This window comes from Panthera pardus, unplaced genomic scaffold (assembly GCF_024362965.1).
Source record: "Panthera pardus isolate Hobbes unplaced genomic scaffold, ASM2436296v1 HiC_scaffold_21, whole genome shotgun sequence".
Taxonomy (NCBI): Eukaryota; Metazoa; Chordata; class Mammalia; order Carnivora; family Felidae; genus Panthera; species Panthera pardus.
This window is the reverse complement of record NW_026526777.1, coordinates 53,114,330-53,139,599: the sequence shown is the minus strand read 5'-3', so window position 1 is coordinate 53,139,599 and position 25,270 is coordinate 53,114,330. Positions and strand designations below refer to the sequence as shown.

The 25,270-nt window shown below is 36.4% G+C and overlaps 1 protein-coding gene across 1 annotated transcript in view; it reads left to right on the top strand.

Moving 5' to 3' along the window:
- KLHL20 (kelch like family member 20) overlaps positions 1–25,270 on the top strand; it is a 63,819-nt gene that overhangs the window by 14,250 nt on the left and 24,299 nt on the right. The window contains exons 3-7 of the mRNA XM_019425220.2: positions 3,287–3,860; positions 16,677–16,835; positions 18,098–18,192; positions 20,737–20,852; positions 24,682–24,865. Of these exons, the coding sequence (XP_019280765.1) occupies positions 3,287–3,860; positions 16,677–16,835; positions 18,098–18,192; positions 20,737–20,852; positions 24,682–24,865 (1,128 nt within the window). The remainder of the gene's footprint in view (positions 1–3,286; positions 3,861–16,676; positions 16,836–18,097; positions 18,193–20,736; positions 20,853–24,681; positions 24,866–25,270) is intronic.

Sequence of the window (25,270 nt, the reverse complement as noted above, 5' to 3'; positions counted from 1 at the left end):
TCCCAGGTTTTTTTAAGCTGGAAAAGGAAAGACTTAAGTTCAATTTTGTTATGCTATTTTCCTTAAGCCTGACATTCATTTTGTGGTCCTTTTACCAAGTTACTTGACTCTTCTGATAGTCCACTGGTGAAGTTCTTCATGATGACTAGACCAAATTAATCTGCATTTTACTGTAGCTTTTTGGGCTTTAAAAAGTTGTACAGAAATTTGGATATCCATAAGGAAAAAACTGAAAATCTTACTTTGAATTGTTAAATAATTCTACATCTCCCTTCTTTCCCTAACCCAGCATTCACATCAGTCACATTATTAAATATTCACATTGCCCCAGGAGATAGTTGTAGTTTATCCTAGAGTATCAGGAGGCCTGCTGTGCTACTGAAAGAAAGCTTCATGATTTTAAAGAAGTCACCTAACCAAATCAGTTCCTTCATCTGTTAAAGGAGGGTATTATGCTAGATGATCTGATGGTGCATTCTATTCCAAATCTCAATCTCCATTCTTCAAGCTAGGTAACAAATTATGACAAGCAAGCAAGGTTGCTTTTCATATTTAAAGGTTTCTGGATGGGGCGCCTAGGTGGCTCAGTCTGTTGAGCGACCTACTTCAGCTCAGGTCACGATCTCACGGTTTGTGACTTCAAGCCCCATGTCAGGCTCTGTACTGACAGCTCAGAGCCTGGGGCCTGCTTCAGATTCTGTGTCTCCCTCCTCTCTGCCCCTCCCCCACTCATGCTCTGTCTCTCTCTGTCTCAGAAATAAATAAACATCTAAAAAAAAGTATCTAAAGATTTCTGGAGAACATTAACATGTAAAATTTATTAACACTCACATACCCTGATCCTATGATGTTGTGTGTATCAAATTTGAGAAATTTACAGAGCTGTCACCCTCATTTTTTCCAGATCCCTTTTTAAAGGAAAATAATTATTACAGCCTCTCAAGAGGGTGTCCTTTAGCACAGTTAGGGTAACACATACTTACATATACAGGAAATGCCCAACTTACAGACTTCCAAAGTCTGCGTGTAAGAGTAGCTTCCTGAGCTCCAGCCATCATCCCACTCAAAAGCCACCGAACACAACAGCAACAACAAACCCTTAATCAATCCCAAAACGAGAAATGTTCTTTTCCTTCTCCTTGAACCTCTTGGCCTTTGTGTCTTCAGACTTCAAAATTCAGGTCAGAACTCTATGTCAGTGGCTTTTAAGTTTATTGCTATAACATAGAGCTTACAAAGGGACCCAATTATACAGATATATATGAATCCGTGTGTGTATACAACACACAGTTGAAACAGTGACGTAAAGGGAATATATGCCAATATTTTTTCTTATGTTTCATTTTTTCAGTGTTGCTTATGACACACTAAGTTGATTTTACAACTAAACCTAGCCCCCATTTACAGCACTCTTGCTATAGAAGTATATAAGCCTCCAAATACCTAACATAAAATTAAATGTTGGGAAAAGTATTCATTTGTAAAGTGGGGAATGTCTATTTATGGACCTATATATTTCTTTTGTAACCATAGTAAACCTTCCTTGATTCTGACTGATTTGGTGGGAACAGTTGGAAATATACAGTACTTTTAAACGAATGAGGCTTATTGTCAGATTTAATATCTCTGTCCCCAAATTAGTCTAACAAAATCTTTGTACAGAGGCTCCTAAGAATCCTACTAAAAAAATATTTCACCTGCCATCTTCTTTCCCACTTGAATGTTCATAAACTATGAAGAAAAGATTTCTAAGTAAAGGTAAACTTCAATCCAGACTTGCTGGATTACTATTAATTCAAAATTTATTTAAATATTAATTGAAGCATATCAACTCAGACTTGATTTCTAACATGGATAAGCATAATGACCTCATTGGAAAGGAACGTAATAATTCTATTACTACAATAGCTGCAATTTAAAATGTAGCAAGCCCTGAACTGGAAGCTTTTATGTGCATTATCTCCTTTAATCTTTGCCAATATAGGATAGATGCCCATTTTACAGCCGAAGAAATTGAGGATTACAGAGGATAAGTAACTTGCCCAGTAATTGTCAGTACTAGCATTTCAACCCAGGCCCATCTTTTCTACAGTGTATGAAACTTTATGCTGCTGGTACAGAGTAGCCATAGTACCCAACCCTCAGAGTGGTTAGACTTGAAGGGAAAAAGAAAATCTTAATTTAAGATATGGTGAAATATTTTTGAGACATCTATGGTTGAACTTACACAAGGGGGGAATTTTAACTCGTTTCTCCCTGTGAATGGCTTCTAAAATATTTGGTTTGATTCTTTCCCTTTCTAGGAACAAACTAATGTGATTAACTACATAGTTATTTACTATACTTCCTCACTTATAAGTCATATGGTTCGTTTAATAACTTCTTAGTAGTGTAAGTTGCATTAAACGTATGCAAAGCTTTTATTAGCTGACAGTCTAGCATGTATTTGTCCATATAATTTTCCCATACCTCAGTTTTCTTTAATGTTACAAAGTTCTATCTAAGCTTTCCTCTCATTCACAGACAAAAGAATGTCTGGCCACCAGTAATTATCTGTAGCATCCTGTTAACACTAGTTTTTGTAACCTGTGCTTAGGATTTTTTTTTTTTTTTTTTAGTTTACTTTTAGTTTGTTTTTTACTTAGAACAATTGTAATCGCCTGTATAAACTGTGAAAATTATGCATATTAGAATAAAGGAAATACAGTACTACATATAAAGTTAATTTTAGGGGCCCTGGCCTCCCTTTTTGTTCTTTTCATGCAGCATGAGCTATATTTTATAACTTTGGCTGAACTTGAGAGAAGTCTAAAATATTGCCATTATAATGAGATATAGACATTTCTGTGTTGTAGGAAAAGAAATATCAACATTTTGGTTAAGCCAGATTAAGGAATTAAAGTCCATAGGTCTGTTTTGTGCAGAAAGAATAATTTACAAATGTTTTTCATAAATTTTTATTGATGTATTACAGGTAGTTTGTAAAAGATGTGGCCTAAGACATTCTAGTCTGAGTACTTCTGAGATGGAAAAGGAATTGTCCTTTATTTTATGGGAGTGCATAGTGAAAGTACTCTGATTTGGCATTAATGCTGTTCTTCAGAAGACTTTAAGGAAGTTTATGAGTTCCCGTGTTCTTAGAATGGAAGCCCTTTGGGGACTTAGTTCTCCCTTTTGATTACCTGCAGGTTTCTTTATCTCTTTACTTATGAACACTTTATGGCAAAAGTGAGTTTCTAATAATATTGCCATCATCTCTTCTCCCCCCCTTCCCCCATTCCTGTAGGTGTACCAACATTCGACCAGGAGAGACTGGAATGGATGTAACAAGCCGCTGCACCCTTGGAGACCCCAATAAACTGCCAGAAGGGGTTCCCCAACCCGCCCGCATGCCCTATATTTCAGACAAGCACCCTCGACAAACCTTGGAAGTGATTAACCTTCTGAGAAAGCATCGGGAGCTATGCGATGTGGTGCTAGTTGTGGGCGCTAAGAAGATATATGCCCATCGAGTCATTTTGTCAGCCTGCAGTCCCTACTTCCGAGCTATGTTTACAGGAGAATTGGCAGAAAGCCGTCAGACGGAAGTAGTGATCCGAGACATAGATGAGAGGGCTATGGAACTACTGATTGACTTTGCGTATACCTCCCAGATAACTGTGGAAGAGGGCAATGTTCAGACCCTTCTGCCAGCTGCTTGCCTCCTCCAGTTGGCAGAAATACAGGAAGCCTGCTGTGAATTCTTAAAGAGACAATTAGATCCTTCTAATTGCCTGGGCATTCGGGCTTTTGCTGACACACATTCATGTCGTGAGTTGCTAAGGATAGCAGACAAGTTCACTCAACATAACTTTCAAGAGGTGAGTTATACTTGGTGGTTTGAATGCATTCATAATGTATTTGTCAGGAGAGCAATATGAGTTCACGTTCTGCTAACTAACATGTACCTGTTCGGGTATTTACTGCGGATTCTAACTTATAATATCAAAGAAATAAGTTATTATCAATTCTCAGCCTGGTTTTTATTTAAAGGCCAATTTTATGTTCTGTCAGCAAAAGTTAAAGTTTAGGGATTTGATTCTCCCTAGCCATATTCATAAACTAGTTTATAAGTCAGAAAACAGTTCATTGATTCATTAATAAACTGTATTCAGTTTATTAATTCATTAATAAAGATAATGATGAGATATGGTAGTGAACAAGATGCCCAGAGTGTTCTCATGGAGGTTATAATCTAGCAGAGAGGATAGCCGTTAATGCATAATCACACAAATGATTAATTATAATTAATAGGTACTACAAAGAAGAAGCCTATACTATAAACTCTGATTTAACAGTATATTACAGACAGATTTAACTTTGGTTCTGGAACAGATCAAGCCAAATTCTGAGACATGAGAAAGCATAACTAGATTGAGAAACTGAAAGAAACCCAGTGAGACCCAGAGAGCAAAAGGGAAGACATTACATAACGATTTTACAGAAAGACCAGAGCCCGATCACACTGGAGTTAATAGACCATGTTAAGAATTTGAAATTTAATCTTAAGAGCAACAGAAAACAATTAAAGGGCTTTAAGCAAAGACATGGTCCCTTTTACACTTTAATATCAGTCACTCTTCTCTCCACCAGGATAACCTCCTATGGATCAAAGATTTCATTTCATACAACATGAAACCATGAAAATATTAGAAGATGACATGGAGCTATTCCTTTTTAATCTTGAAGTGAGAAAGGCCTTTCTAATTGACTAATCCAGAAGGCATAGAAGAAAATATTGATAGATTTGGCTACATAAAAATAAAAAAATTTTGCATGGTAGAACAAAATAACAGTAATCAGACAAAAGTTAAAGACAAAGCAGGGAGTGCCTGGTTGGCTCAGTCAGTAGCATTGCGACTCTGGATATCAGGGTTGTGAATTCGAGCCTGACAATTAGTTAAAAATAAAATCCTTTAAAAAAGGCGGGGGCGCCTGGGTGGTTCAGTCGGTTAAACATCCGACTTCAGGTCATGATCTCGCAGTCCGTGAGTTTGAGCCCCACCTTGGGCTCTGTGCTGACAGCTTGGAGCCTGGAGCCTGCTTCCGATTCTGTGTCTCCCTCTCTTACTACCCCTCCCCCACTCATGCTCTGTCTCTCTCCCTCTCTCTTTCTCTCTCTCTCTCTCTCTCTCTCTCAAAATTAAACATAAAAAAAAAAAAAGACAGGGACATCTTGGTGGCTCAGTGGGTTGAACATCCGACTTTGTCTCAGGTCATGATCTCATGGTTCATGGGTTCAAGCCCTGCATCAGGCTCGCTGCTGTCAGCACAGAGCCTACTTTGGATCCTCTGTCCCCCACTTCTCTCTGCCTCTCCCCTACTCGTGCTCTCTCAAAAATAAATTAAAAAACATTTTTTAAAAAAATAGTGCAAACTGTTTTGCAGCTATCACAGTAAATATCCTATCACAGTAAATACTCTCTTTAATATAGCAAGAGATCCTGTTGTTCAATAACCTAGACCAATGATCTAACCAAAAAATGGGCAGTAAACAAATTCAGATTGCTCTTAAACATATGAAAATCTGTTGCAGCTTTTTCAGAATAACTGAAACACAAAACTATACCAAAGTACTATTTTTTGTTTCTCAGATTACAAAATTGTAATCTATCACATTACAGATATCCAAAAGTTTGATTCCTTCCCCTGTTGACAAGGCCATGGAGACAAGGCAGTAGAGCTGCATTGCTAGTGTGAACATAAATCGATACAACCTTCTTGAAAGAAAATTAGGCAGTATATTTCAAAATTACACGCTTTTGCACACTGTTTGACTTAGACAATTTGTACTACAAATGTACTGGAGAAGGGAGCAATTTGAGGAGATAATATCATGGGTTTCATTTTACATATATTCAGTGTGAGACACCCGTGAGCTGTCTAAATAGAGATACTGAGCCGGGCCACTGTTTAGGAGTCTGTATCTTAGAAAAGAGGTTAGACTGAGATTAAAATTTAGAAGTCATCAACACAATAATTCATAGCAATTAAACTATGGTGGCTTAATCCTTTTCAGGCAGGATTTAACTCAGAAACCATAAAAGATTGGTAAATTTGATTGCATAAAAATTGGGAATTTTTGTTCTTTATAACAACAATAACACCATAAACTATGTCAAAAAATTAGCGTCAAACTCATACATGGGGCATACATGACAGAAAGAAAATTTTTTCCATAAAAGTCATACAAATTCAGTGAGAAAAAACATGAAAAACACAATAGAAAAATAGGCAAAGTGTATAAGCAATGTATGAAAGGAGATATTCAAATGTAAATAAACATATGAAAGCTTAGTCACCCTTACACATAACTAAAGAGATATACATCACAATAATATACCAGTGTTCAAACTGTCAGTTTGGAAAAATAATTTTTAACTTCATTGAAAAAAATTCAAATTTATAAGAAATTATAAGAAAAAACTTTCATATACCTGTTACCCAGGTTACCAGTTGTTAACATTTTGCTACATTTGCTTTACCATTCTCTGCTTGTTATATCGAACATTTTTCTCTGAACAATTTGAGAGTATATGCATATATCACACTCCTTTACTCTTGAACACTTCAGTGTGTATTTGCTAAGACCAATGGCATTTTTTTTTCTTTTAACATAGAATTCTCTTAGGACAATTCATTCATTGGGGCACCTAGGTGGCTCAGTTGGTTAAGCATCTGATTTGGCTCAGGTCATGATCTCGTTGTCTGTGAGTTTGAGCCCCATATCTGCCTCTGTGTTGACAGCTCAGAGCCTGGAGCCTGCTTTGGATTCTGTGTGTCTCCCTTTCTCTCTGCCCCTTGCCTTCCCTCTCTCTCTTTCTCTCTCTCTCTCTCAAAAATAAGCACACATTAAAAATTTTTAAAGACAATTCATTTATCAAATTGATGAAATTTTACATTAATAAAAACTTTATTTAATCCATAGTCCCCATTCCAGTTTCACCAACTGTCCCCATATTGTTCTTTGTAACAATTTTTTTTTTCCAGTCCAATTTCCAGAGCAGATGATTGCTCTGCATTTAGTTGTCATGTCTTCTGAGTTCTTGATAATCTGGAGTAGTTCTCTCCACCTTTAAGAGTATAGGCCAATTAATGTAAAACGTCCCTCAGTCTGAGTTTGTCTGATGTATCCTCATGGTAGATTCAGTATTGACAGGAATACTACATAAATGATACTTTGTCATTCTCAGTGCATCACAGGAAGTACATGGTATCTATTTGTCCCATTACTGATTGTGTTAACTTCAACCACTTGGTTAAGTGGAGTCCCCTAAGTTTCTTTCCTATTAAGTTACTATTTTTCGTTTTGTAGTTAGTAAAAACTTTTACAGGGAGATACTTCAAATCCATGTAAATATTCTTTTCCTTATCAAACTTTCACTCATTTTCACTCATATACATTGATCATTTCTGCCCAAATCAATTATTACTATGATGGCTGTAAAATGGTGATTTGAAAAAACCACTCCATTTTTCTTAAGGAAGAATTTTCCGTGTTCTGAATGATTGATTAGCATCATGGACTCACTAGACTCTTATTCTAGTTAATGGATTATAGTCCTTTGTTACCATTTATTATATTGATGCTTGATAGTCCGATTTATCCTTCCTATGCTTATTTTTGCAAAATTAAGCAGACATATGCTTTTTTTAAAATTTCCATTTCTTTCCGACACAAAAGGTAGCATTCTGTATATTCTTTGTTGCCTTTGCCTTCTACTTAATTTATTCTGGAATTCATTCCATATCAGTTCACAGTTCTCTCTCCACAGCGGCATTGTTCTCCTTGTGTGTACCACAAATTTGCTCAATCAGTTTCCTGTTTGAGCATTTGCATAGTGTTCAGTGTTTTCCCATTACAGATAATGCTGCAATGAATAGACTTGTGTATGAATAGTTCAGTGTTGTTGAAGGTTTATCATCAGGATAAATTCCTAGAAATCAGACTGCAGGGCCGAAGGTTGACTGCATGTGTAATTTTGTTAAATATCGCCACATTCCCCTCTATGAGGATGAACCATTCTGACCATAATATATGCCATAATAATATGAGGGTGAATATTATCTCATAGCCTCACTAACAGAATATATTGTCAACGTTTTGAATTTTTGCCAGTCTAATAGATGGGAAGTGGAATCTCAAGAGTGTTTCAGTGTGCATTTCTCTTAAGTAAAGTTGAGTATCTTTCATATCTGTCATGTTTATGAATTATTTATTATCTTTTGCCCATTTTTCTATTAGATTTTTATTTTTTTTTTTAATTTTTTTTTTCAACATTTTTTATTTATTTTTGGGACAGAGAGAGACAGAGCATGAACGGGGGAGGGGCAGAGAGAGAGGGAGACACAGAATCGGAAACAGGCTCCAGGCTCTGAGCCATCAGCCCAGAGCCTGACGCGGGGCTCGAACTCACGGACCGCGAGATCGTGACCTGGCTGAAGTCGGACGCTTAACCGACTGCGCCACCCAGGCGCCCCTCTATTAGATTTTTAAATCTTTTTTCTATTCAGTGTTTTAAAGTTCTCTCTGCATTAACAGTGATAGCCATCTCTCTGTGCTACAAGTTACAAACTCTTTTTTCCCAGTTTACATTTGCCTTTCAACTCTACTTATGGTAATTTTTGGTCATGGAAAGTTTTTTGTTTTTTTTAAATATTATCAAATACATAAATCTTTTACTTTATTGCATCTGGGTTTTGAGGCAAAATTTGAAAGGCTTTTCCTACACTTAGGTTACAGAGGAATTCACCCATATTTTTTCTAGTATGTGTATGATCTCTCTGAGTTTACCTTGTGTAGGGTGTGGAATATGGACTTACTATTATCTTTTTCTAAATATTTAGTCCCAATACCATTTATTTAAAAATCTTTTTGAACCAGTGATTTGAGATAAGATCTTTATTATACACTGAATTTCTGTGTGTGCTTGGTTCTAGACCTTCTATTATAGGCCATTTAGCAGCCCCATGCTATTTCCTGCAATGTTTTAATTATTGAGGCTTTGTAGTATATTTTAATACATAGTAGGGCTAATACCACTACCGTATAACTCTCTCTTTCAGTGTTTTCCTAACTTTCTTGCATGTTTATTTTTCGAAATGAGCTTAGTATCACCTTTTCCAGCTTTGAGAAGAAAACTTGGTATATTTACTGGGATCACATTAATTTACAAGTTAACTTAAGAATAATTATTTTTAAGATGTTGAGTTCTATTCAGAAATGAGAGATGCCTTTCTGTTTCTTCAGTTCTGTTTTTTTTATCTCTCAGGAATGTTTTATAGTTTTATTCATTTAAGTTTTCTACATTTCTTAAGTTATTCTAAATGTATTTTTTGTTGCTATGTAAGGTTTTTTTCCCTTTACTATAGCTTCTAACCAACTACCATTAATGTATATGAAAGCTACTTTACTGAATTTTTTTATTCTTTGAGTTATTTACACTGATTCTTTAGAGTTTTCTGACCATCCTGTCATGTCATCTGTATATCGATAGTTTTATTTCTTCTTCTCCAGTTGTTAATGACTTTTTTTTTTTCCAGTTGTTTGGCTTAATACTTCTAGTAAAATGTTAAATGGTAATGGAAATATTGGACATACTTTGTTTCTGGCATTAGTAGGAATCACTTTGGTGTTTTCCCATTAATGAATATACTGGTTTTAGGATTGAAGTGTGAATATTTTATCATATTAAGGAAGTACTCACATACTTCCTATTTTCTTGGATATTTTTTATAAGGAATGGTATTGGATTTTGTCAAAGGTTTTGTCAGTATTTATGGAGATAATCATATGAATTTTCTCCTTAAACCCATTATTATGAATTCTTTTAAATGAAGTCCTAAAATTAAAGCATCTTTGCATTTTTAGTACACACATTTTGGTCATGGTGGACTGTTAATGTGAGTTGGAATCTATTCACTAATATTTTAGACAATGTCTTTGTGTTGATATTAATAAGATTAATATTAAATAGATATTAATAGGTATTAAAAGATTAATAAATCTTTAATTTTCTTGTACTGTCTTTTTCATGAGAAGTGCTAGTTTTATTTTCTTATTTTTATTTTTTGTTTATTTTTTAAATTTTTTTAAGTTTATTTTTAAGAGAGAGAGAGAGAGTGTGAGTGGGGCAGGGGGACAGAGGATCTGAAGCAGGCTCTGTGCTGACAGCAGAGAGCCTGACGTGGGGCTCAAACTCACCAACTATGAGATCATGACCTGAGCTGAAGGCAGATGCTTAACCACTGAGCCACCCAGGCACCCCTATTTTTAATTTTTTAATGTTCGTCTGCTTTTGAGAGACAAAGAGTGCAAGTGGGGAGGGATAGAGAGAGAACTCAAACTCACAGAATACGAGATCATGACCTGAGCTGAGTGAAGTCTGATGCTTAACTGTCTGAGCCACCCAGGCGCCCCTTCTTGTGCTGACTTTATCAGGTTAGATATACATGTTATACTTAATGAAAATGAGTTAGAAGTTTTCATTCATGTCCAGTGCTTTGAAACAATTTGTACAACATTGGGACTATGTCCTCCCTGCAAGTTTGGTAGAATTGCTCTGTGAAACTGTCTAGGTGTGGTGCTTTTTTGTGAAGTAGTTTATTGATCATTTTCTCCGTTCCATGAAATTTCCTCTTTCTACTAGGTTCAATTTTGGTAGACTATGTTTCCGTACAAAATTATCAATTTTATCTAGGTTTTCAAATTTATTTATATAGAGGTGTACAAATTTCTTTTAATTTTTAAATTTCTTCATCAATGGTTATTTACCCCTTGATATTTTGTATTTTGTATATGTGTACTTTCAATATTTCTTTCCTTGAAAAAGGTAGCTAGTGGTAGGTCTATTTTGTTCATGTTTTCCCAAAGAATCAATATTTTGACTCATTAATTAAATCTGTAATTTTTGTGTCTATTTCATTAATGTTAGTTCAACTTTTGTTACTTCCTTCCTTGTGTTCTCTTTTGGCTTGCTGTATTCTTTTTCTAGCCATTTGATTGAGAATTTGATTCATTTTCATTCTTTTACCTTAAGTACTCTGAGTGTTTAAAGCCATAGTTTTTCTCTGATCACTGTTTTAAATACATTTAATAGATTCTTATCTTTACTGCTCGTTTTATTGTTGTTTTAAGTAATTCTGTTTACATTTTTCTTTTTCTTTTTTTAAACGTTTATTTTTGAGAGAGAGAGACACACAGAATCCAAAGCAGGATCCAGGCTCAGAGCTGTCAGCACAGAGCCTGACTCAGGGCTCAAACTCACAAACTGTGAGGTCATGTCCTGAGCCAAAGTCGGCCGCTGAACCGGCTAAGCCACCCAGGTGCCCCTGCATTTTTCTTTACCGAGAACTATTAATAGAAAATTTTTAAATTTTTAGGTGGGGTTTTTTTTTTTTAATTTATAATTTTAGTGCATGGCAGTCAGTGTTATTTTTAGTAGTTCTACTTCATGAAATTTACTGACTTTTTTAGTCCCACATTATCAGTTTTTCTGACTATTCCATATGTGCATGAAAATAAGGTATATTTTCTAGTCTCATTCTTATAGTATTTGATATATATGCATAAAGTCTACCTTATTGATTATGTTGCTTAGCTCTTTTATATTACTTTGTCCACAGACCTGTGTGTTAAAGTCTTCTATTATTAGTGTGTTCTATTTCTCTTTGCATCATCTGTAGTTTATATAGGTGGGTGCTGTGTTGCTTAATGCATAGATAATCATAATTCTGTATCTTAATTACAGATTGTGACCTTTAGCTTTACGAAGTATCCTCATCTGTCAGATTTCATTCTTTTGTTGTCTTGATTCTACTTTGCCTGATACCTGGCTTTCAGTTCCTATTTGTTTTTTGTTGTTGTTTCCACTTGCCTGATGTATCTTTGCCCATTTGCCCTTTATTTTTAGCATTTTTGCATCATAATGTTTTAGGTATTTTTCTTGAATTTGCATAGAGATAAGTTTTGCTTTGTGAGCCAGTTTGAAAATCTTTTTCTTTAAATAGGCAATTAAAGGGGCACCTGGGTGGCTCAGTGGGTTAAGCGTTCAACTTCAGCTCAGGTCATGATCTTATGATTCATGGGTTCAAGCCCCACATCGGGCTCTATGCTGACAGCTGAGAGCCTGGAGCCTGCTTTGGATTCTGTGTCTCCTCCCTCTCTCTGTGCCCCTCCCCAGCTCACGCTCTGTCTGTCTGTCTCTCTCTCTCTCTCTCTCTCTGTCTCAAAAATAAATAAACATTTAAAAAAATAAAATAAAATAAATAGGGAATTAAAGCCCATTTTTATCTGTTGCCATGACTGATATGTTTGTTCTCAACTCTCATATTTTTATAAATAGTATATACTTTAGTTGTATTTACTGTATTTCTTTTTCTATATGATGTCTTCTTTGCTTTTTAAATTTTATTTTGATGTATAGAAACATTTGTTTTTGTTCTAGTGATTATTTTTGTAAACTAGGAAAAGAAGAGCAAATTAAAGCCCAAAGTAAGTAGAAGGAAGAAAAGAATAAAGGTTAGAGTAAAAAATTAATTGTTCTTTGAAAAAAAAAATTGATTAACTTCTAGCTATATAGATCAAGAAAAGGAGACAAGACACAAATTACCAATATCAGATATAAGAGGACATCACTACAAATCCCTCAGATTAAAAAAGATAATAAGGAAGTGTTATGAGCAACATTTTGCCAATAAATTCAACAACTGATAGGAAATGGACAAATTCTTTGAAAAACACAGATTCCAGAAACTGACTCAAGAAGAAACAGAAAACCAGAACAACCCTACATCTATGAAAGTAATTGAAATAATAATTTAAAAACCTTCCCACAAAGAAAATGCTTGTCTCAGATGGTGACAAACATTTAAGGAAGAAATAATACTAATCCTATAGAAAGTCTTCCAGAAAAAGGAGGAGGAGGTTGCCAAATAAGGACAAAATACCCTGCTATCAAAACCACAGACACTTGGGGTGCCTGGGTGGCTCAGTCGTTTGGGCGTCTGACTTTGGCTCAGGTCTTGATCTTGCTGTTCAAGCCCCGGGTCAGACTCTGCGGACAGCTCAGAGCCTAGAGCCTGTTTCAGATTCTGTGTCTCCCTGTCTCTCTCTCTCTCTCTCTCAAAAATAAATAAACATTAAAAAAAAAAAAAAAACAGACGTTAGAAGAAAACTAAAGATGGAGATCTCTCATTAATTTAGATGGGAAAATTTTTAATAAAATATTACTAAATTGATTCCAACTAAATATAGGAAGTGACTACACCGTGACTAAATGGAGTTTATACCTCCATTAAGTTAATAGTATTTTATAGTAACACTTAATTTCCCATTCAAAATAACCTAAATTCTTCATACTTTTTTTTAACAGATTTGACTCTTAATTTCATTCCACTGTTTTTTTTTTTAATATTTATTTCTTTTGACATAGAGAATGTACGTGTGTGTGTGTACGAGCGGGGAGGGACAGAGGGAGAGAGAATCCCAAGTAGGCTTCTCACGGTCAGTGTGAGCCCACGCGAGGCTGTCTCATGAACTGTGAGATCATGACCTGAGCCGAAATGAAGAATCAGACGCTTAACGGACTGAGCCCCCCCAGGTGCCCCTTTCCCACTGTCTTCACATACGAAAATCCACTCTCTAAAACTAAAGATTTGCTACCACTGAGAATTTCCAAAATAATTTGCAAAAGTCATTGGATCCCATATTAAGAATTCCCTGCTTTGGGGATGATTGTCATATTCTATATCTTGATTGTGGTCATGGTTATATGAGTATATACATTTATCAGAACTCATTGTTCTGTACACTTAAAATAAATAAGGTTATTTTTAAAAATTTTCCTGTTTTAGGTGCACCTGGGTCACTCGGTTGGTTAAGTGTCCAAGTCTTGATTTCGACTCAGATCATGATCTCATGGTTGTGTGATCCAGCCCCCTCAGGCTCTGCACGAAGCGTGGGACTGGGATTCTCTGTCTCCCTCTCTCTCTGCCCCTCCCCAACTTGTGCTTCCTCTTGCTCTCAAAATAAATAAACTTAAAAAAAAAATTCCTGCTTTAACCATAGCTTGGGTTTTACATCTGATGGTAGTTGCAAATTCTGAAGAATATCCTTAACAGAGAAAGATTTGGAATCCCTTCCAGTTCTGAACCTGCCTTTCAAATGAACCTGATTTATACCATGATGAAATCCCCTTGTTTGTGGAGTAGAATGCACTTGTTTGTGCACTAGTTCTGTGCAGATGCAAAAAAAGTCACCATTTAGGGCATTAACACATGTGACTCATTTAAATTATTTTCTAACTTAAGTCTATTTAATTTCCTTCTTTTTCATTAGACCTGGCTTAATTCATACGGTGTCATTTGTCCATAAAGATAAATTAAAAAATTGTCTTTCAACATTAAGTTCGCCATTCACTCCTGGTAGAACAACTCTAGTTAACTTTGCTTATTCGCTTTTATTGTTTTCAGCTTTATTCATTTTTCAAATTGCATCTCCATTCATTAGAGGAAACTAAAAGTAAGCTCATTACCATAATAGTGTGGGACTTAAAATCCAGATCTCCTATAAACTTTTATTTAAAACAGATACTTTAAAAAGCATTATTTTCTTAACCTGGTTGTTTGGTCAAGGATAGACTCCAGTTCTAGATTTGCTCTAATGGTAGATCACTAATATCTTTTTTCTTCTTGGTGGAAAAAGAAGTGACAGTTTAACTAGACTATCAAAAGTATTAGTTCTACTCTTTGCTGTTAGTGCCAAACAAATATTTTCTAACATAGATTTTCACGTCTTCTTGCCATTTAATGTTTCCAGTAAGTAGTGAATATAATAGTGGTTTGTTCATAAAGTTTAAACTTAGTGATCATTGGTTTATAATCACTAAGTTAGGAAAAAGAATTTATATTTTAACAAGATCCAAAAGAATGTTAATGCACTGCTTCGCAAAGAGATATGATACCACACTTGTGTTTAAGTTAAGAGATCAGAGTGAAGAAGAGAAAAAAGAGGAAAGAAGATACAGTCATGGCTACAGTTCTGCATGCTGTGAAGGCCAGCACACATAATTTAGGGCTAGGCCTCGAATTTTGCCTTGATTTTATAGCCGCCAAGTTGGGGTTGCCAGGTAAAATACAGGGTGCCCAGTTAAATACAAGTTTCAGATACACAGCAAGTAATTTTGTAGTGTAAGTATGTCCTTTGTTTTTATTTGCTAAATCTGACAGCTGTGCCACAGAGAATACAATGCAGTCATTCTAACTACTAAGTTACCTGGGTAGGCAACCTCAGCTAAAATATGGAGGTAACCTATTTTATTTCCTGAACCCCAAGGGTCTCTCACTCAGGTGATTTGAAAACCTGTGCCATAAAAATTGGAGAGGTCATTAATATTTTCCGCTACAAGTATAGCCAACCTTATGGCTTCATTTTAGAATTTGCATTTGTTTCTAATGTACTTGGGATAAAACAGTCTTAATCAAATATTCAAATTGCTATGGCTTATCTTGTATCCTGCCTAATATTCTGATTTTTAAAAAAAATTTTTTTTTTAATGTTTATTTTTGAAAGAGAGACAGAACTTGAGCAGGGGAGGGGCAGAGAGAGAGGGAGACACAGAATCCGAAGCAGGCTCCAGGCTCTGAGCCGTCAGCACAGAGCCCGACATGGGGCTCGAACTCACAATCTGTGAGATCATGACCTGACTGAAGTCAGTCGCGCACCTGACTGAGCCACCCAGGTGCCCCAGTAATATTCTTTTTGATGAGCATGAAAAAACCCTGTCCTAAGAGAATACATCATCTGCATTGGAGGTCACTCCTAACTGTATTCTTCCTGCGCTGATAATAGACATCATGTGTAGCACAATCTTCTGAATGAGAACAAACCGCAGGGAGGGTAGCATTGACTGTTTCCCTCTTCCACGTTGCACCCTGACCCTTTTACTCTACGTACTGATGACAGGGTATACAAGATCTTGGGATTTGTGGCTGGACCGCACAACAGGGTAATATCCTTGTTGCCATTTCGCCTCCATTCTGATATCTGTATATCAGAGTGGTTTGATCCTCAGAGGTTTTCATGAGTCTCTCTCCTCAGTATATTCATTCTTGCTTGTGGAATTGCTGACACCCTCATTCTTTTTTTAAATTGGCCCCTTAGTGTTTCTCTTTCAGCAACTTATCCTCCTCTGAAAGCTTTTTCTGATTTTTTTATATGCCTCATAGTTCTGGAATTATAACTTGATGTAGTTAGTTTCATTTATTTTTAATGTTAAATGTAGATTTTGATACTTCATTTTAGAAAAACAGATTTTATTTTTCTTAAACTGCTTGAATCACAAATTATTATTTCTAAAATTTTAATTGTGTCCTCAGTACTTTCCTTTGTTCCCCACCTTTTTTTTAAATGAATAAATGTTATTTTTTTAGAGCAGTTTTAAGTTCACAGCTAAATGGAACAGAATTCCCATGTACCCCATTTACACACACACTCCCATCCCTATTGTCAATATCCTGCACCAGAAAGGTACGTTGGTTACAACTGATGAACTTACAGTGACAAGTAAATCATCATCAAGAGTAAATTAAATGTGGTCACAATTGTTTTTCTTTTATTCTTACTGAATTTTGAACAGGTGATGGAAAGTGAAGAGTTCATGTTGCTTCCAGCCAATCAGCTCATTGATATAATATCTAGTGATGAACTAAACGTTCGCAGTGAAGAACAGGTGTTCAATGCAGTGATGGCCTGGGTCAAATACAGTATTCAAGAAAGACGTCCTCAGTTACCCCAGGTATGGTGAAAATGTTTCTTCAAGTAACTGCCCTTTTTGTACTGGATGAAATAATAAATGTTTGACTTACAAAAAATAAGCGATTGTCACTGTCCCTTATATTAGACTGTAAGAGACACCATCTATCCCAAATAATCAAGAAGATACTGTTTAGAAGCATTTTATTTATTTATTTTTTTTTTTAATTTTTTTTTTCAACGTTTTTTATTTATTTTGGGACAGAGAGAGACAGAGCATGAACGGGGGAGGGTCAGAGAGAGAGGGAGACACAGAATCGGAAACAGGCTCCAGGCTCCGAGGCATCAGCCCAGAGCCTGACGCGGGGCTCGAACTCACGGACCGCGAGATCGTGACCTGGCTGAAGTCGGACGCTTAACCGACTGCGCCACCCAGGCGCCCCTGTTTAGAAGCATTTTAAGTGTTTATCATTTTGAACTTTTTGCTCCTTGGCTTCCTCTCTATTTTGCATCAACTCTAGGTTAGGGTTATAGCACAAGTCAGAACCTAAAGGTGTAAATGAACAAAAGAAAGCAAGGATGACAATTATCGTGCTTCCCTTCCTTGTGGCTTGGAAATCTCATCACATTTGGAAGAGTAAAGGGATGATATGGGCCGTAAGTGGTCACTAAATGAATGTTTAATGTTCTCGTTATTATGACTATAGTCTTTAGCAGTTTAATAGGATATTCTTCTGGATTGTTTCAGTCCAGCTATATAAGCTAATTATAGAAGAGCTTATAACATATTGCTGAAAGCTAGGGGCGCCTGGGTGGCTCAGTCGATTGTGGGCGGCCCACTGCGGCTCAGGTCATGATCTCGCCATCTGTGACTTCAAGCCCCGCCTTGGGCTCTGTGCTGACAGCTCAGAGCCTGGAGCCTGCTTCCGATTCTGTGCCTCCCTCTTTTTCTGCCCCTTCCCTGCTTGGTCTCTGTCTCTCTCTCTCTCTCTCAAAAATAATAAACATTAAAAAAAATTAAAAAAAATTTTTTTTAAAAACATATTGCTGAAAGCTCAAAGTGGCATTCTAAAATGATATTAGTATGCTTTCAATTTTCTGACTATTCTGATTACTGAATTGATGGAATAAACTTAGGTTTAGTATTTATGCCTTCCCTCTGTCTTTATTATTTATTAATTAAATCAAATTAATTCAGTTAGATCCCAAAGCAAGTGGAAAGACTATGGGAACTTGTGTTACGTATTCTGTTAAATATCCTGCAGGTGGGAGCTCGTGCCTTTAACGGTATTTATTATCTCTTAGGTGCTGCAGCATGTTCGTCTGCCTTTGCTTAGTCCCAAGTTCCTGGTGGGCACTGTAGGCTCTGATCCCCTCATCAAAAGTGATGAGGAGTGCAGGTATGAATGGCCCTGGGTGGGAAAAATCAACAACTAAGCATTTCTGTTTTCTTCTAATTTCTTTATTTGTGTTGCTTCCTAAATGTTGTATTTCTTAGTGCTGACACCAGAGCAGTTTTTAACAGGTTTTTCTTCTGGGTTAGGGTCAAGAGGAGGAGATGGAAGAAGAGAGGACTGAGCTTCCAGTACTCCATTCCATTAGTTTTTATGTGTGGTGCTTATTGGTGTAGAAGTGGCAATAAAGAGGTAGATTTCTAAGATTTTAATGCAAGCTTGAATTTGAAGAGGCAATTCTCTGCTAATATATGTTTTTCTTGAGATAAATAACGCTGTTGAATCTGTCACAAAGTACCAAGAGCACTGTTCCTTCCATCACATATAGCTGCTTAGGGAATAGGACCAGCCTTGCTTTCTGAGGTTGTGGACAGAGTCAAAGGTCTGCTAGTCAAGTAGCTGTGGAAGGGTTTCCACCAGAGCTTGGTGGGGTAGTTTCATGATGTTCTTCGTGAAAGAAATTCTAAATGCTTCTATAACATAAACAAAACACCTGTTTTATTGGGCTATCTCTGTAGTATAGACACAAATTGATAAATTACTTTTCCCAGTTTGATAGATTTTAAGATTTGGGTTCAAATCAAACTATATGGTGTTTTTAACCATTTTTTCCCTAGCATGTTCTATATATAAAAATGAAAAGAACTCCTTGAAATACACTGATCTTTGGGTCTCCCTTAGTGACTAAAGAAACTTGCTTTAGTATTAGGAATCCCTAGAACAGAAGTAGAACATGTAGATTCATTTGCATTTCTTCTATAATCTGAAGCCTGTCCCTTAGAAAGAAATGTCAGAGGGGGTTTTAGATATTTGGGGTTTTATTTTTTTATTTTTAAATGTTTGTTTATTTTGAGAGAGAGTGTGTGAGCGAGTGGGGGAGGGACAGAGAGAAAGGGAGAGAGAGAAACCCACATAGGCTCCCCACTCAGCACAGAGCCCAACATGGGGCTTGATCTCAGGTGCGCGAGATCACGACCTGAGCCAATATCAAGAGTCGGATGCTTAACTGACTGAGCTACCCAGGTGCCCTGATATTTGTATTTTAAATAAAAATCAGACAAATGGCAATTAATTCCCTCAAGTATGTATAGTAGCAGAAGGAAAACCATATGGAATTACGGATTCTGAAATCCGAAGAAACAATGCAAAAGTGCTCCCCATCCATAAAACATAAATCAGATTGTACTGATTCTGATGCACCGAGTAGAGGTACTTCCAAAGTCACTTTTAAAGGAAACCCTTTACTGATATCCTGGCCTCACCATTTACTAGATGTGGGACCTTAGGCAAGTTACCTTAACCTCTTTCTGCTATGGTTTCTTTATCTGTAAAGTAGGGACAATAATAGTACCCCCAGTGGTGGGGATTGTTGAGTTAATATATACTAAACCCTTATAACAAGGACTGACACATAGCTATAAGTGTTCTCATTGTTACTATTAATTTTGGGTTGGCTTGCTAAGTTTTAGCTCTATAGTACTCTCTTTAGGAGAGTACTATAAACCCTCAACACTTAAAAACTGGCTATTAAGAGATCCCAGTCTTTGTTTTTAAGGCTGAGGAAGCTTGAGAAAGTTCTTGGTCATCAGCTTGGGTTTTGGGTGGGGAGGAGCTGTTGGTTTGGGGTTTGGTTTGATTTTTTTTTTTAGGATAAGAAACTCAAAAGGGGCCCTATCAAACCATATATTGGAAGTACATAATTGGGTCATGCTTGGGATTGGTCCTGGAGGAATAAATTACTCTTTGTAGCATAAAAAGCTAGAGAAATGAAAATATATTTTAGGAAACACTTTCAAGATTGGGAAAGAACAGAGTTTCCACTAATCAGGTCCTGAATCACTCAGAGAGAGGACTCAAGTGAGCTAAGTACGTATGTGATTAGTTTGTATTAGGATATTGTATTTAACAAGTGTAATTACTAGGTTCTTCTCAGAAAGTACCTGAAGAGACAGGGAAAAAAATTGTTCCTCCTCAGTAGACTTGCTGAGAGTAAACCATTTCATACAGTACCAGATAGCAAATTAACATTAAATGACAGTACACTGTTTCTTCTTAACAATCCAATTTTTGACTTAGTTTTATTATTTAATTAATCTAACAACTATCTAGTGCCAAGGCTGATGTGCTACTCTGCCAGTATCCTGCAGAATCTAGTAAAATTCATGAGAAAGCAATAACTATGCAGGTTTGTAATTGAGTTGTAAATTTTAGTTTCCCGTAAGTTATCGGTGGTTCCAAGCATAATGCGTTTCAGGCTAAATTTGCACTAAGATAGGAAGTCATGATGGAAATACTAATCAATTTACAACTCATAGTATGACTGGCATCATTTCTCTCATGTTTGTGACTTTTTAATATTGGCTGGCATTCATGATTTTGTTTGATTTATGCTTACTCCCCTTTGCCAATTTACGTATTCCTAAACCATATTGGAATTTGACTAACAATATTATTTAGACATTTGGAATAAAGGCAGAATTTTCTCCACAGAGACTTGGTAGATGAAGCTAAAAACTATCTCCTCTTACCTCAAGAACGACCACTGATGCAAGGACCAAGGACAAGACCACGGAAACCTATCCGATGTGGAGAAGTACTCTTTGCAGGTTTGGGTCTTAATATACTGTGATTAAACTGAATGTTTTCCTACATGTTAAACTGTCATTTGAGTAGTCCTTTGGACAATTGTGATATCCACTGTCATAAGAGACACATAATAAGTTACCATGTAGCTTGACTCCTTAACTCATGATCCAACACTGGTATTCTCCAAGAGTGCTCTATTTTTATGTAAGTCTAAAAATGTCATGCAGTAGATATTTTGTTAAAATGAGTCATATGCATTTTTTATATACCAGTGTGCAAGTCACCTCATAATTACCTAGAACTGTCAAAAAACATGATCTTTACAGGGAGGCCTGGGTGGCTCAGTTGGTTAAGGCATCCGACTTCGGCTCAGGTCATGATCTCGTGGTTCGTGGGTCTGAGCCCCACATCAGGCTCCATGCTTGCTGATAGCTCGGAGCCTGGAGCCTGCTTCAGATTCTGTGTCTTCCTCTCTCTCTCCTCTTCCACTCACACTGTCTCTCTCTCAAAAATAAGTAAACATTTAAAAAAAGTTTAAAAAACAAAACATTATCTTACATTAAACAGTTACACACTTTCCTAGCTCCACTGAGCTAGATTGAGCCCAAGACAGCCTGCTGTATCATTTTGCTCCTACTCTCTGCTCCTTAATCTTTAAGAACTTTCATCCTCAGATGTCACTTCCATCCACGTAAATTCAGCTCTCTTGTTCACCTGAATAACAGCTTTCTCACAGTTGCATCAAACTACTTTTTACTAGTTCTGTCTTAGCCCATCGGGCTATTCTAACAGAAAACCAGAAACTGGGTGGTTATAAACAACATAAATTTATCTCTCACAGTTCTGGAGGCTAGGAAGTCTAAGATTAAGGCACCAGGAGATTCTATGTCTGGTGAGGGCCCACCTGCTTCTTCATGGAAGTTGGTCTTCTTATCTTTTTGCTGTGTTCTTACACGGAGGTAGGGGCAAGGGAACTTTCTGAGGTCTCCTTTAGAAGAGCACTGATCCCATTCATGAAAGCTCTGCCCTTATAACCTAAGCACCTTGAAAAGGCCCTACCTCCTAATACCATCACACTGGGGACTAGATTTCAACATGTAAATTTTGGTGGGACATACATACATTCAGTCTGTAGCAAGTTCTCTGAATTTTTTTTCTAATTCTGATTCGTGGAGCTAACCGGGACGCATAGTGTTTGTATTTAAGCTCCCAACTTTCACTAATTCCATGGCTCCTTAGATGTAGACATCCTTGGATTCTTTTGTCCCATTTTAATATATGAAGTGTTCTATTCCTTTTCATCAGGGAATTTTGTGCAATCTCTGGGGCCTAGTATCCTTTTCCATCAGCCTAACCACTGCCTATCTTTTTTCTTCCCAATTTAATTTTCTCTTGGCCTGTGGGAATATATTTTCCCCTATATTTTTAGAGGGAAAATTTGATAATTTATGTTTTTAGCTCTCTCCTTTTAAGTTTTTTCATCTAAATTCCTTCATGTAGAGGATTGTAGTATTTCTGCAAGAAGAAAATTGATGCCAGGTTTTCTTTTTCACTCCAGTCCTCATCAGACTTTTTTTTCTCTTTTGAAGAATTTCTTTATTTTTGTTTTAGATTTCAAACTTAATTATTAATTCATTATGCACTGAATTCTCCCATACATCTAGTGTTCAAATGTCTCTGTTATTAATAGATTTATAATTTGTATTATTATTCTTATTTATTCCTATGTATGCATGAACATATTCACCTGCTATGTGGGTTTACACAGACATTTGCATGCTCGCACCTACATACATCTGCATCCTTGCTCTCCCATAGAGCAGTCTTAGAGTTTCTCTTTCCCACTTTTGAAAGTTGATGGTCTATTTTGAAATTAGAAGGCTGCAAGATCTAATTATTTGTGGTACCTGTGTCTTCATGATGTCATGTTGTTTTTGGGAATTCTAGTAGTAGGACCATCTTTATGGAGTTACGCCCATTATTATGAAGATCTATTAATCTATTTTGATAGATTATTATGAAGATCTATTAATCTATCTATTAATCTATTTTGTTTGGCTATTGTTTTAGTAGCTGGAGTAGGGGTGGCAGTATTGTTAGACTTCACTTTTTTTTTTAATTTTTTAAAATGTTTTATTTACTTTTGACAGAGAGAGAGACAGAGCATGAGTGGGGGAGGAGCAGAGAGAGAGGGAGACACAGAAGCTGAAGTAGGCTCCAGGCTCTTAGCTGTCAGCACAGAGCCCGATGCGGGGCTCGAACTCACAGACCACAAGATCATGACCTGAGCCGAAATCGGACGCTCAACCGACTGAACCACCCAGGCGCCCCTAGACTTCACTTTTTAAGCTCCATAATGTAGCCCTTATTTTGGATTGGAATAGAGATGATTTGAAAGAATAATAAATTAAAATTATCTGCTATAACCACTTTTTTATTCAGGGAGCACTCTGAGAAGCTCTGTGGAACTCAGTTTGAACTTGTTATTCTGGTTATCAAAAATGTAGTTTCTTCAAAACATTTCCTGACCTTAAATGTCAGTTTGGATAATGTAGAATTCTCTATAGAGTGTAGATTAAACAGAAAGTAAAGTATTTTATAGCATAAGTCATAAGAATTTTTGTGTTATTTTCAGTTATAAGAGGACCTATTAAGAGACTGTGAATAGATGAGTCAAAATCTTTCCCCAGTAGAATAAAAAGAAAACTAGGCTTCTGAATTATAGTTCTTTTTTTTTGAGACTGAGCCACCCAGGCACCCCACAAAGTTATTATATTATTGACTGTATTCCCTGTGCTCTATATTACATCCCCATGACTAATTTATTTTATACTGGAGGTTTATACCTTTTTAATCCCCTTCACCTATTTTGCCTGCCCCCCAACCCTTCTCCACTCTGGTAACCAACAGTTTGTTCCCTGTATCTATGAGTTTGTTTCTGTTTTGTTTTGTTTGTTTCCACGTAAGTGAAATTGTACAGCATTTGTCTGACTTATTTCACTTGATTGGATCCCTAGATACAACTATGTTGTCGCAAATGGCAAGATTTCCTTCTTTTTTATGGCTGAGTAATATTCAATTATGTATATATAGTATATCTCATTCATTTATCAGTAGATACTTAGGTTGCTTTCATATCTTGGCTATTATAAATAATGCTGCATTGAATATAGGGGTTCATATTTCTCTTTGAATTAGTGTTTTCATTTTCTTTGGATAAATATTCAGAAGTGGGATTGCTGGGTCATATGATAGTTCTATTTTTAATTTTTTAAGGCCTCCATATTGTTTTCCAGAATGACTGCATCAATTTACGCTACTACTAACAGTGTATGAGGATTCCCTTTTCTTCACATCCTCACCAACGCTGGTTATTTTTTGTCAGGTTTTAGTTCTTTAAGCTTTCGATAACAAATTACATTTATGTAGTATTTTATTCTTTAGAAAGCAGCTTAATGTATTTATTATTTCACTTTTAAATTTTTGTTCCTTATTTAACAAGTAAGGTAGTTTATAAGATATTCTCAAGATCACATCACTTAGCAGAGGTAACACGCAAACTCCAGTCTTCTAACTAAATTCAGTGTTTTATCCATTAAATGCCACTTACTTCCCAATCTGACTTAAACTGGTGTCCTTGCTCTTCTCTGTAAAATGGATTTATTTAGAAAATTAAAGATTATCGCAACCCCAGTGGAATAAGTAAAAGTCATAACTTATGTTTTGACCTGCTTCTAGAGATATTTGGTAAGTCCAAGCAATAGGTCATGATTTGAAGTTTTGAAGTGAGTAATACATTCTGTGCATTAGAACAAGTATTCTCTTGACCACTTGTATTACTTCCCCCAGTTGGTGGCTGGTGCAGTGGAGATGCTATTTCTAGTGTTGAACGGTATGATCCACAGACCAATGAATGGCGAATGGTAGCTTCGATGAGCAAAAGGCGATGTGGAGTTGGGGTCAGTGTTCTTGATGACCTGCTATATGCAGTAGGAGGCCATGATGGATCCTCATATCTCAACAGTGTTGAAAGGTAAGTAAGGTCAATTTCAAATTTTCTTCTCTGCTATTCATGTAGTTTTCACTTGAGATGTTAACCAGGAAACAAATGTGTTTTGCTGCTTTAGTATTGCATCTACTAGTTGGCAGCCTTGACCACTTAGCATAACATATGAGTCCTTTATAATTTAACTTCCACCTGACCTATTTTTCCAGTCTGTCTCCCCTGGCATACCCCTATTCCCTAATGCTACTGCAGACCCACCAAATTTCCTGTGGTTCCTTGGGCATGCTAAATCCTTTTATTTCTCTTTGCCTACTCATATGCTTGCTGTTCTTTCTTCCCTGGAATATCTCTACAAGACTCAATGTTTTTACTTCTTATATAAAGCCTTCTCTGACTCCCTACAGACTATTGATTACTCATTCCTCTGCTCTT